General features: G+C 47.9%; 1 protein-coding gene across 1 annotated transcript in view; it reads left to right on the top strand.

Annotated features, from left to right (window-relative positions):
- Positions 1–11,507, top strand: part of KIF3B (kinesin family member 3B) — a 28,947-nt gene extending 17,440 nt beyond the window's left edge. The window contains exons 5-9 of the mRNA XM_081867667.1: positions 93–211; positions 366–479; positions 4,127–4,232; positions 7,645–7,823; positions 9,005–11,507. Of these exons, the coding sequence (XP_081723793.1) occupies positions 93–211; positions 366–479; positions 4,127–4,232; positions 7,645–7,823; positions 9,005–9,095 (609 nt within the window). The 3' untranslated portion in view covers positions 9,096–11,507. The remainder of the gene's footprint in view (positions 1–92; positions 212–365; positions 480–4,126; positions 4,233–7,644; positions 7,824–9,004) is intronic.
- The last annotated feature ends 921 nt before the right edge of the window (positions 11,508–12,428 follow it).

Here is a 12,428-nt window from a genome sequence, read left to right as displayed (position 1 = left end):
GCTGTGCAAGAACTCGGCCGCTCGCTCATGAGGCAGAGGTGGTAGGCTTGGCGTTTTGTGTTGTAGCCCATGACTCTGGCTCTCTCTTTCAGCTCTTTTCCAAGCTGCAAGCTGTGAAGGCTGAAATCCACGACCTTCAGGAGGAGCACATCAAAGAACGCCAGGAGCTGGAGCAAACCCAGAATGAGCTCACACGGGAGCTGAAGCTCAAGTAGGTTTTTCAGCCAGCTGTGCGTTTTTCTCGAGGGCTTGGGAATGGCTTGCAGAGCAAGCTGTCTGCTGGCCAGGAATGAAAAGCGAATATTTCACTTTTACTGAGGCTGCTTGGAGCGTGCTTGCAACATTCCCTTTGTTGATCTCTGCAGGCACCTGATTATTGAGAACTTTATTCCCTTGGAAGAGAAAAACAAGATCATGAACCGGTCGTTCTTCGATGAGGAGGAGGACCAGTGGAAACTGCACCCCATCACCCGCTTGGAGTGAGTTGGCAGCCCCCTTGAGCTGGGCTGTAGGGTTTGGGGAAAGGGGGACACACCCTCCATTTTCTCTTTAGATTTTCAGTTCATCCGGCCCGTTCCCTGCAGCTCTGGACTTGAAAACCAAGCTTAGCTCCATTTTTCTCAGTTTGTGGCTCACCCAAGGGCAGCGGACTTTCTGCTCCCCTACTTCTTTTCCAGCCCCAACAATCACTATGCCACCATTCTGCAGCTCAGGTTGATTGAGGCAGGACTTTGGCTGGCAGCAGCTCTGGTTCTGATCCTGCAAGGTGGTCGCTGCAGCCTTAGATATTATATGAGAGATGCTGTGATGTAAATACCGCTACTTGAGCTCTGCAGATGCAACCCCAGCTGCCTAAAAGCAGGAATTTAGCTCAGAGCTTGCTAATGTATTTTTCTATTTAGACAAATATTTGTGTGCTCCTGTGTCAAAGCAGTTTACAGAAATAAAAAACATAAAAAACATAAAAAGTTAAAAAGCAGACATCAATTAACCATTGTGGAAGGTCATATTTTTGCCTACATAAGGCAACAGAACAGCAATGTTTGCAGCAGGCATTTAAAAGTTAGCACAGAAGGCGTCTGCTGAATCTCTAGTGGCAGTGAGTTCCAAAGGACTTGTAGGATGACCAACGACACTCTGGCAGATCTCAGTGAGTGAGCAGGGAAAGAAGGGCTCAGGTGATTCCTGAGGCACCCTGGACCTAAGTTGAAAATTAATACAAGGACCTTGATCCTCAGCAACTAGTTTTGAGAGGCATTTTGCCTCTGAAAGTCTCTCTTATCCTTCATGAATTTCTGTATCGCCAGCGTCCTCTGCCAGTGCAACTTGCAAAGGGTCAGGAGAAGGAAACCATTGGATTGCCCAGTGCTGCCTCTTAAGGCGGCAAAATGCCGTGTGCAGTACAGTAACGGCTTTGCATTTCACATTGATGTTCATCCTCCCAGCTGGGATGTTTACCCACATGCTGCAAGATAAAATCAAGGCAGGGCCCAAGGTATGACAGCTGAGGACAGATGGAAAGGAGGAGGCTGAGAAGTGTAGCTTGTGGGGAGTGAAGAATGAAGTCGCATCTGGCAGCATATCCCACCCTGGAGATTTCCAAATTTCTACACAAAGCTCTTCCGGCATGGTGTTTGTAATGAACAAAGAAAATATTAATCGAGAGATCTCTTCCTGGGCCTGTTCCTTTCAAGTCTAAAGTGTCTCCAGGATCCGCGTCGGGAAACTGCTAACACAGCTTTGCTATATAAAGCCTCCCTTAGCAAATTTAGATCTGCTGACCGACAAGGAAAGCAAAATCTTCCCTCCCGTCTTTTGCACAGGGTACACCTCATAGGAAAAGCAAGTAGGGTAGATGGCTAGGGGACAGCTCTGCCGTTGCCAGGTTGAGGGAGACACGCGGCAATACCGGTTTGTGTGTTCATGTCCAGCTGGAGGACATGCCCGTGCTTGCACAAACAGAACTGCCAGCGAAAACATAGGTGCGCTTGGATTCCTCCTCTTTTTACATGGGGAGAAGCATTCATGTAATAAGGGCAGAATAGTTGTATTTGAAACAGACTAGTTGCGTTTGTGGTGGAGGATTACTTGCAGTAGCTAAATAGCATTGAGGAACATAGGACACGTATATCAAGCTGGACCATTGGTCCATCTGTCTCACTACTGTCTACACTGGCTGGCCGCAACCTTGCAGGGGCATTCCCAAACCCAACTGGAGATGTTGCCAGGGACTGAGCCTGGAACCTTCTGCATGCCAGGCAGGTAATAATAATAATAATAATAATAATAATAATAATAATAATAATAATATATTATTTATACCCCGTCCATCTGGCTGGGTTTCCCCAGCCACTCTGGGCGGCTTCTAACAAAACACTAAACATTAAAACCTATTAAACATTAAAAGCTTCCCTAAACAGGGCTGCATTCAGATGTCTTCTAAAAATTTGGTAGTTATTTTTCTCTTTGACATCTGGTGGGAGGGTGTTCCACAGGGTGGGTGCCACTACCAAGAAGGCCCTCTGCCTGGTTCCCTGTAACTTGGCTTCTCGTAGTGAGGGAACCACCAGAAGGCCCTCGGCGCTGGACCTCAGTGTCCGGGCAGAATGATGGAGGTGGAGACGCTCCTTCAGGTATACTGGACCAAAGCCGTTTAGTGCTTTAAAGGTCAGCACCAACACTTTGAATTGTGCCTGGAAACGTACTGGGAGCTAATACTACTACTACTAATACTACTACTACTACTAATAATAATACAGTCATACTTTGGTTTTCAAACAGTATCTGTTCCGGAAGTCCGACTTCCAAAAACATTCGACAACCAAGGCACAGCTTCCCATTGGCTGCAGGAGCTTCCTGCACTCAATCGGAAGCCGTCTTGGATGTTCGGGTTCCAAAGAACGTTCACAAACCGGAACACTCACTTCCGGGTTTGTGGCGTTTGGGAGCCAAAACGTTTGAGTCGCAAGGCGTTCGGGATCCAAGGTACGACTGTTGTAATTTTTATTTATATCCCACCTGTCTGGCTGGGTTTCCCCAGCCATTCTGGGTGACTTACAGAATTTATCAAAACAAAACGAAACATCAAACGTTAAAAACCAGGTGCTCTACAGCTGAGCAGATTAGGCCCTTCCCATAATAATCCTTGTGGGAAAAGTTGTTCTGATATTTAAAGTGTGCATTTGAATGAAAGAGAGGCAAGCCCTCCTGACGGAAGCACTTGCATTGTCGTTTTTTCAAACAAATGCGGCTCAGGTGTGGTCTCAGAGAGAACTCTGGCTATGGCAGGTTTCAAACCAGTGGCAGCACCCACACATCTGTCTGTTCCTACTCCTGATTGTTGTTGTTTAGTCGTTTAGTCGTGTCCGACTCTTCGCGACCCCCTGGACCAGAGCACGCCAGGCACTCCTGTCTTCCACTGCCTCCCCCAGTTTGGTCAAACTCATGCTGGTCGCTTCAAGAACACTGTCCCACCATCTCGTCCTCTGTTGTCCCCTTCTCCTTGTGCCCTCCATCTTTCCCAGCATCAGGGTCTTCTCCAGGGAGTATTATCTTATGAGGTGGCCAAAGTATTGGAGCATCAGCTTCACGATCTGTCCTTCCAGTGAGCACTCAGGACCAATTTCCTTCAGAATGGAGGGGTTTGATCTTCTTGCAGTCCGTGGGACTCTCAAGAGTCCCCTCCAGCACCAGAATTCAAAACCTACTGCTGCAGTTCCCAGTTAAATTGTGGGATAGGCCCTCCTCTTCTCCCCGGATCATCCCCGTTTCCCTTGTTCTCGTGGCAGCTCTTAGCGACCAAGACTGGCCTGAAAGTTTTCTGATGGTGCTGGCCTTGGGCTTGTCAAACAGCTGCCGTCATGTAGCCTGGCAGCCAGGAGTGGCACAGTAGCAGCTAGAACTCTCCTTCCTTGAAGGCTGGGTGGCCATCTGCCACGGATGCTTTAGCTGAGATTCCTGCATTTCAGGGGGTTGGACTGGATGACCCTCGGGGTCCCTTCCAAGATTTTCCTGATGCAGCAATTGCAGGCTGGTTGGAGAGACTCAGTGGGTCCGAAGTTGGGCCGCTTGTGGAGGGAAGGGGGCTGGCTCCTGCAGTGGGCTTGATGTCCTTTTCCCTCGCCAGGAATCAACAGATGATGAAGAGGCCGGTGTCAGCTGTGGGATACAAGAGGCCGCTGAGCCAGCATGCTAAGATGTCCATGATGGTTCGCCCAGAAGCCCGGTACAGGGTAAGCTCATGCTCAGATCTGCATAAAATCATGATGGTGTGGAGGGTTCCTCGTGGGAGAAGCTCGCCATCTCCCCAAATACAAAAGACCTGAGATCGGACCCTGCTAATTACAAGCCAATTAGTCTCCTAAGCATTATCAGTAAACTATATGCTGCCCACCTATGTGATAAACTGGAGGATTGGATGGAGCAAGAACACGTCCTTACAGAAGCATAAGCTGGTTTCAGGGCAAACCGGTCAAGGCCTAATACTCCAACATCTTGTGGAAAAATATACCTCAAGAAAAGGAGGATCCCTCTACACAGCATTCATAGATTTTAAATCTGCCTTCGATTTACTATCACGAGATAGGCTTTGGGGAAAACTAAGCGCCTCAAGCATAGACAGACGTCTACTGTGTCTTATCTGCAGTTTATACGAAAACACTTGGGTCTGGGTTAGGTGTGACCGACAGGGCCATTTATCCAAGGAAATCCAAACCTCCCATGGTGTTAAACAAGGCTGCATCCTTGCACCTACTTTATTCAACTTCTACATTCACTCCTTAGCAGGAAACATGGAGAAAGAAAATACCCACCCCCCCTAAATTGGCTGGTACATTTGATAGATTTTTTAACTGCCGCTATACAGTGGTGCCTTGCAAGACGAAAATAATCCGTTCCGCGAGTCTCTTCGTCTAGCGGTTTTTTCGTCTTGCGAAGCAAGCCCATTGACGGCTTAGCGCTATTAGCGGCTTTTAGCGGCTTTTAGCGGATAAGCAGATAAGCGGCTTAGAAAAAGGGGGGGAAAGGAAAAAAAAACCGCAGGAACTCGCAAGACATTTTCGTCTTGTGAAGCAAGCCCATTGACGGCTTAGCGGATTAGCGCTATTAGCGGCTTTTAGCGGCTTTTAGCGGCTTTTAGCGGATAAGCAGATAAGCGGCTTAGAAAAAGGGGGGAAAGGAAAAAAAACCCGCAGGAACTTGCAAGACATTTTCGTCTTGCGAAGCAAGCCCATAGGAAATTCGTTTTGCGAAGCACCTCCAAAACGGAAAACCCTTTCGTCTAGCGGGTTTTCCGTCTTGCGAGGCATTCGTCTTGCAGGGCACCACTGTATCTGAATTGTCTCTGTTGTGCCCGATTGCAATTCGGTGTATTCCTGTTGTGTTTTGTGGTTTTCCTGATGTTGTGGGTGACCCGGAGCTGGTCTGTGACTGTAATAATAAAATTCAAATTCAAAGACCTGAGGTGCTAAAACGTTTAGGCAGGAGGTTTACACCATGCAAAAAGAAGCACTTCGAAGTATAAGTCACCTTTTGCTCTCAACACTGCACAGTGTTGCAATGGCCAGGGACTGGGAGGTGGCTGCTTGTGCCACTCAGGGGCACAGCTTTTGTCTTCGGGAAGAACGCCATGTCTGCACCCATAACCAGAGGTGCATCTCAGCATTGTGCCCAGGGTTGCAGGCCTTCGCTGAGGCACCAATTGCTACTTTTCATCAAGAAAACTCCCTGTTAGTCATGCTACAGATAGGTAGCCGTGTTGGTCTGCCATAGTCAAAACAAAACAAATTCCTTCCAGTAGCACCTTAAAGACCAACTAAGTCAGTTCTTGGTATGAGCTTTCGTGTGCATGCACACTTCTTCAGTGTATCTGAAGAAGTGTGCATGCACACGAAAGCTCATACCAAGAACTGACTTAGTTGGTCTTTAAGGTGCTTGTTTTGTTAGTCATGCTGTTTGTTTGGTTCCTGATGCAGCATGACAATTCACAACAGGCCTCTATGTCAGGGGTGTGGAAGCCATTATTTCCCTTCCACACGAAACATTTTCGTCTGTACATTTTTAACATATGCAATATTTGGTTGTCCTCCAGTAGGAGAGCCAGGCTCTCTTTAAAAATTACTACTTATCTTATTTACATGTATGTATGTATCAGAAAGTATAAGAACAGGTGCCGAATAAAATAAAATAAAATTAGAAGGGGATATCTCAGACTAAATATACAGGAACACATTTCTGCTCCAAAAACAAATATTAAAAAATAATACCAGAAGATTCCAAGTAACACAAATAGGTTTAAATTATCGTGTACCTTATTACTCCAGTACATTGTGAAAAGACTCCATTTCTCAATACTGTTGTCGACTCTCTCTGGTTCTCACCATGTATGCAAGCTTAACCATGCATACTTTGTCCCAGATGTTAGTTAGCCATTCTCTTGTGGATGGTGTTCTCATTTCCCCCACAGTTTTGACAGATATTAATTCTGGCAGCAGTTAAGTGATGTTACATTAATTCCCTGTCCTCTCTTAGAACAGTTTACATAGCATATCTAAATAGTAAAATTGGAGGAGCCCATGGGTAAAGTATAGAGGGACGCAGGTGGAGCTGTGGGTTAAACCACAGAGCCTAGGACTTGCCGATCAGAAGGTCGGCGGTTTGAATCCCTGCGACGGGGTGAGCTCCCGTTGCTCGGTCCCTGCTCCTGCCAACCTAGCAGTTCGAAAGCACGTCAAAAGTGCAAGTAGATAAATAGGTACCACTCTGGCGGGAAGGTAAACAGTGTTTCCGTGCGCTGCTCTGGTTCGCCAGAAGTGGCTTAGTTATGCTGGCCACATGACCCAGAAGCTGTATGCCGCCTCCCTTGGCCAGTAAAGCGAGATGAGCACCGCAACCCCAGAGTCGGCCACGACTGGACCTAATGGTCAGGGGTCCCTTTACCTTTACCTTATGGGTAAAGTATAGCCCAAGCTATCAACCAGTGGGTCGACTCAGCCCCCTGCTAACTGTTACTATGTTGTGATGCTGTGGAAGAAATCCCCACCTCAAGTTAACATAGAGACACTCAGACCCAGCTTCCTGCAATACCCGCCGTCCAACTCTCTGCATAGCAAAACATGTTTCCTAAAGCAAAGCCCTCTGCTTGGCTGAGGACTTAAAACAAAAGGGATCTGGCCTCTTGTTCTCTGCAAAATGCCCAGCATACTGATGGCCTCCTATAAATAAGTAATACAGCCTTACTGAGCAGGAAGAGTATGGGTCGGGGCCAGAGGGACCAGAAAGCCAGAAAAAGGAGGCAAGCTGTCAAATTATCGCTGAAATGAAGGCGGCTATTGGAAAACGCAGGATGCCAAACACGTTTCAGTGTGTCGTCTTTATCGGGAGCAAAGAGATTTCTATTCCACTTACAGTGAGGGGTCATTTTGAAGTCAAGATGCTGTGGACAGCTTGAGCTTTCTAATAAATATCTCCGCAATCTTTTAGAAGTATAATCCACTTGAGTTCCTGTGACTGTTCTTTCGCTACCTACAACGGGGGGAACCTTTGCCCGATTTCTGCTGCAAAACCGGGCACATTTGAACAATAAAGTTGTCTGACGGCTTCTGGGCCTAGGTGCCTGTCTGAACTCTCCTGGTTCTGATCCCTCAGGCAGAAAACATTGTATTGCTGGAACTGGATATGCCTAGCCGGACGACCCGGGACTATGAGGGCCCAGCCATTGCCCCCAAAGTACAAGCAGCTCTTGAGGCTGCTTTGCAAGAAGAAGATGAGATACAAGTGGACGCTTCCACATTTGAGAGTACATCCAACAAGAAGTCAAAATCCAGGTGAGATCTGGTCATTGGAAGGAGAGCAGATATACAGTGGTGCCTCGCAAGATGAAATTAATCCGTTCCGTGAGGCTCTTCGTATAGCGGTTTTTTCGTCTTGCGAAGCAAGCCCATTGACAGCTTAGCGGATTAGCGCTATTAGCGGTTTAGCGGCTTTTAGCGGATCAGCTGATAAGCGGCTTAGGGCTTAGGAAAAGGGGGGGGAGAGGGGAAAAACCCCGCAGGAACTCGCAAGACATTTTCGTCTTGCGAAGCAAGCCCATAGGGAAATTCGTTTTGCGAAGCGCCTCCAAAACGGAAAACCCTTTCGTCTAGCGGGTTTTCCGTCTTGCGAGGCGTTCGTCTTGCGGGGCACCACTGTACATGCACACAATTCCGGAAGCCCATATCCTGGGTAGTCAAGTTCAGGCTGAATTTGTTAGCACCGGGCCACTTAAATTGAGGGGATGGTTTCTGCACAGTAAGCAGTATTTGGTAGAGGTGAAGGGTTTTCTAAAATGTTTGAGAAAATGGGAGAGGCTTGGTATGGCCCTGCCCCCTTTTCTAGAAGCAGCCATAGAAGGAAAACTATTTGCAACAACTGCTTGACTGTCAGCTGGAAACCTGGTTGTTTTCTTAAAACAGTGGTTCCCAAAGTGAGCAGTATTGCTCCCTGGGGAGCAGTGGGATTACTTGGGAGACGCTAAGAGGCAAGGGGTGGAAGGGGTTGGTGGTGGTGTAAATTACAATCAGGCTCTGATAAGTTGGTATGACAATATCAAGCTCATCACTTTTGTTGAATTAATGGAACTAAATGGTTTTAATTTGATTTTGAATAAATGTGCAGCAAATGGTTACTATTTTGAACTTTATTGTGCTGCTATCATCCTTAGTGGATTGTGAGAACCTCTGTTCTGAATGCTGCTTTTTTGTAGGGTGGGGGGCACAGGGGGTGAGTTTATGGAACCAAGAGGGAGGTGGCCCCATTTTGGGGAGGAGCCACTGTCTTAAACAGAACAGCCTGGCCATCCCAAAGCAATGTAGTCGGTAAGGTTTGGTAGTAATAAGCCAATTCTAAAGCAGATTGTCCCACGAGAAGCCAATAATTCATCATTCAGCTCTACGAAATGGCTTTCCTTTGTTTATCCCAGTTTGAGAAGCTCCACTCTTCGTTCGTCACACATTCTTCTGTTTTCCAGGCCTAAAACGGGAAGGAAATCGGGTGGCTCTTCATCCAGTCCATCTGGGTCTCAGCTCTACCCTCAGTCTCGTGGGCTGGTCCCCAAGTAAAACCAGTTCCCTGCTAAGGTGTGGCTGTGCCTTCTGAGAGCTGAGGCAAGCAAAGGACCTTCGGAGGGGACTCTGTGGCCAGGCTCCAAAGTGATTCCCTTCGAGACGAAGCGATGGCCCCCTCTGCAGCTGAACTATTGTTTTTTGTCCAGCCAGGCGTGTTCCAGGTGGACTTCCGTCATGTCCCTCTGGCATTTGGTCTCCAAGGGGAAAGAGACTTTAGTTAGGAATCAGAAATGCATGAGAATACATTAGTGTTAGGTGCAACAAGAAGCCGGGGGGGGGGTTATCACCTTGCCATCTCCTGCTCCTCTTCCTCTCACAGTCTTCTTGCTGCACTTGGTTTGCCTGCCCTTGGGATAGAGCCCAAAGCCATCTCAGCAGAACCAGCACTCTGGGACTTGATGATGCTTAATAATCTAGTGAGGCTGAGAAGCGACCACTTGTGGCAGAAGATCCGTTTCCTTTCTTTCCATCGAAAGACTGGCACCATTGGAAGGGTTTTTGTTTTGGGGGGGCAGGAAGGGGTACAGGTGGACGTACCTCCAACCCACGGAGGAGCCGAGAGCGAAATGCACCCCACAGCTACTTAGACGTGTTTCCTTCTAGAAATGCAAGCCGAAGGAGGGCTTTGAAAACCTGCTCTCTCTCTCTCCTCTGGAACAGAAGCAATAGAAACTTAACAAATCCTTTGCCTGTTTACAAGGATTGGCAAGAGTTGTCCTAGGCGGAGCTCCTAGAGACTTAAGCCATGACCGGCAAGGTCCACTCTGTGCAACAGTCAGCGCTGTGCGCCAGGTGCCAGCTCCACATTTAGCACTCTTCCTCTGCTCGCCATCCGATTTCTCCCAGTGCGCTCCACCAGGCACCTCTGCTTTGAGGGAATGCTGCGGCAGTTCCTTCATTGTCTTCCACGGTCCGCGTAGCCTTTGTGACTTCTCGAGGCTGGTTGTGCTTTCCGCTGCAGAGGGGTGGAAGCCGGAGCGGTTCCTTGGTCGAGCTCCCTCCTGGCCACTGCAGAACATTCCTTTTGTGAGCAGAGGCTTGTTTCAGACCAGAGTCGCCGCTTCTCACCTTGTCCAAAGTGGTAGGATCTTTCAAAGTGTTCTGAGCCCCACGAATCTTCTGTCAGATGGGAATGGGGTTTAAGGTTTGAGTTCGAGGGGAAGGCACCACTGCCCGTTCCAGTGGCGAGGCTTGTGCTAGAACAGTCCTGCTTCTTCTTCAGAGTCTCTTCTTTCTCCTCGCCCCAGTTCCAAAGCTGCCCTGTGCAGTGTTTGGGGCGCAAGTTGCTGCTGAATTGGGCCAGGTCAAAAGGCTGAAGAAGGTGCCCCCTCTGGGTATCGTTTTACGGTTCAGTTTGTATGTTTAAGATTGATGTATATTGAGAATTCAGTTGTTAATATTTTATTTTGGGGTTGCTGTTGACTGTTGTACTGTGAATATTCCCCACTCCCCACCGGCTTCCTCTCTGAATGTTTTAACGGCCCTCCTCTCCCTAGACCCTGCTGTGGGTGCGAGTGTGCATGTAGGTATGTATGAGAACTTGCTTGGTTATAGGAATACTCTCAAATGCGTATGGCCTTTGCCTTGTTGCCCTTATGTCAAACATTCTCTGAGCAGTGATTTCCAGCTGCACTGACTCCATGGTTTCTCACCCACGCGAGCAAGGACAACCCAGACAGGCCATCCTACCAGCCCAGAGCTGTTCCAACAAGCCCCATTGCTTTGGATTCTGGGCAGTACATTCCTGGAATGAGGCCGGTTTTTCTGTTTTCAAAGTATGACTTCCGTGGAGCGGAGCTGTATGGCCCCTGGCTGTTGCATTGGCCAGAGGGAACCTGCATCGCCTCTTTCACGGTGAGCTTGGCCGCTCTTGACAAAAAGCCTCTTTTCTTTGGCTCTCGCGGTATCAAAGTGCTCCCACCCCCATCCGGTTCAGCTCTGTTGTTTTGATCCCCTCTGCTTTGTTATTTAAGAAAAGGATTCTACGGCCTAGATACTGAGGTGTGCTGGTTGTGAATCCAAAGAATTGTTTAGGCAAAGGTACTGCGTCGGTGTGCATCTGTGGGCTCTGCCATTGCATTGGGCTTCTGTTGAGAAACGTCCAGAGGGGAGAACCAGAGGGGGAATATCCATGGGGATGCTTTGCGTGTAAGAATCGGGTAAGCAGGCCAGTGCCTCAAAGGTTTCTCCAGGCTAGCTTAGAGAACCCCCTGGGTTAAAGATACAAAAGGGAGGAATGAGAAACAGGAGCAGATAGACCCCTTTGTTTATAATGTGATTCTTAACTCCTCTCCCCTCTTTCCTGACAAGGGGCTCTTCTCTAAAACTGACAAACTGGCAGAATTAACCTGATACAGCTGATCTGCCTGTCTGAGGTCCAGCGTGAAAGAGAAACCCATTAAGGCCTAGGAAATGACGAGTGCAACCATGGGCGCTAGCTTGCAATGTCTTTGTCTTTCCTTTGAAAGCTTTTTCTCTCCCAAACATAATTCAGCAAAAGTAGCTCTTGAGGTCCACGACCATTGAAGCAGTTTCTTCTAAAGCTTTATGTGAAACTCTTGGACACTGCTCAGAATTGTGCCAACCTTTCAGCTGGTAGGTGCACCCTATGTGTCGCGGCCATCACCAACGTGGTGCCCTTGACCACAACTCCCACCAGACCCCAGCCAGCACAGCTGGGAGCTGTAGCTCAGAACTTCTGAGGGGCACCAGGTTTTCTAGGGAGAGTCTGTTCTGTTATCTGTAGACCTGGTCACAAGATGTTCAGAAAATCTCTTTAAATAAATCCCTCTGCAAATTCATTTCTGCCATTTGTGGCATTAGGCAATGTAACTGAGGCTGAAAAATAAACCACAAATCTCACGAGTGCTGTTCTCGCACAGCCGACACACTAGAAAAGCTAATGCAAGAGTCATCCATGATCCTATGACTGTGTAACTCTGGTCAGCTGGGTGGGTGCTCAGCACCTTTGTACTGTATGTTGGTGGCTCAGCCCTGAAAGGATGGGGTGTTGTTGATTTAAATCTGTCCTTATTTGACCCCGCAGATCCAATCCACTGGGTAGGACTCCAGTGTGACTGAAATGAATGAGAGCAGCACAGCGGTGCAAAGCCATTTATTTCAGTGGGTCTCACACAGGGGCCGTACCCAGTGGAATGAACGTGAACTGGCGCAACTGTCTTCTGAGAAACTTTCCAGACCTTTGGAAATAGCTCGTACATAGTTCCTTTTCTGTCCATAGATCTTACAGCTTGTATCTGTTATCATCTCTCTTGTCTAGGAATGTAAAAGTGCTCCTAAAGATGTGTAATAAATAAATAAAAATTC

Source organism: Podarcis erhardii (genome assembly GCF_964252035.2).
Source record: "Podarcis erhardii genome assembly, chromosome: 6".
NCBI lineage: Eukaryota > Metazoa > Chordata > Lepidosauria > Squamata > Lacertidae > Podarcis > Podarcis erhardii.
The sequence above is the reverse complement of the archived record's forward strand: the minus strand, read 5'-3'. Positions and strand labels throughout refer to the sequence as shown.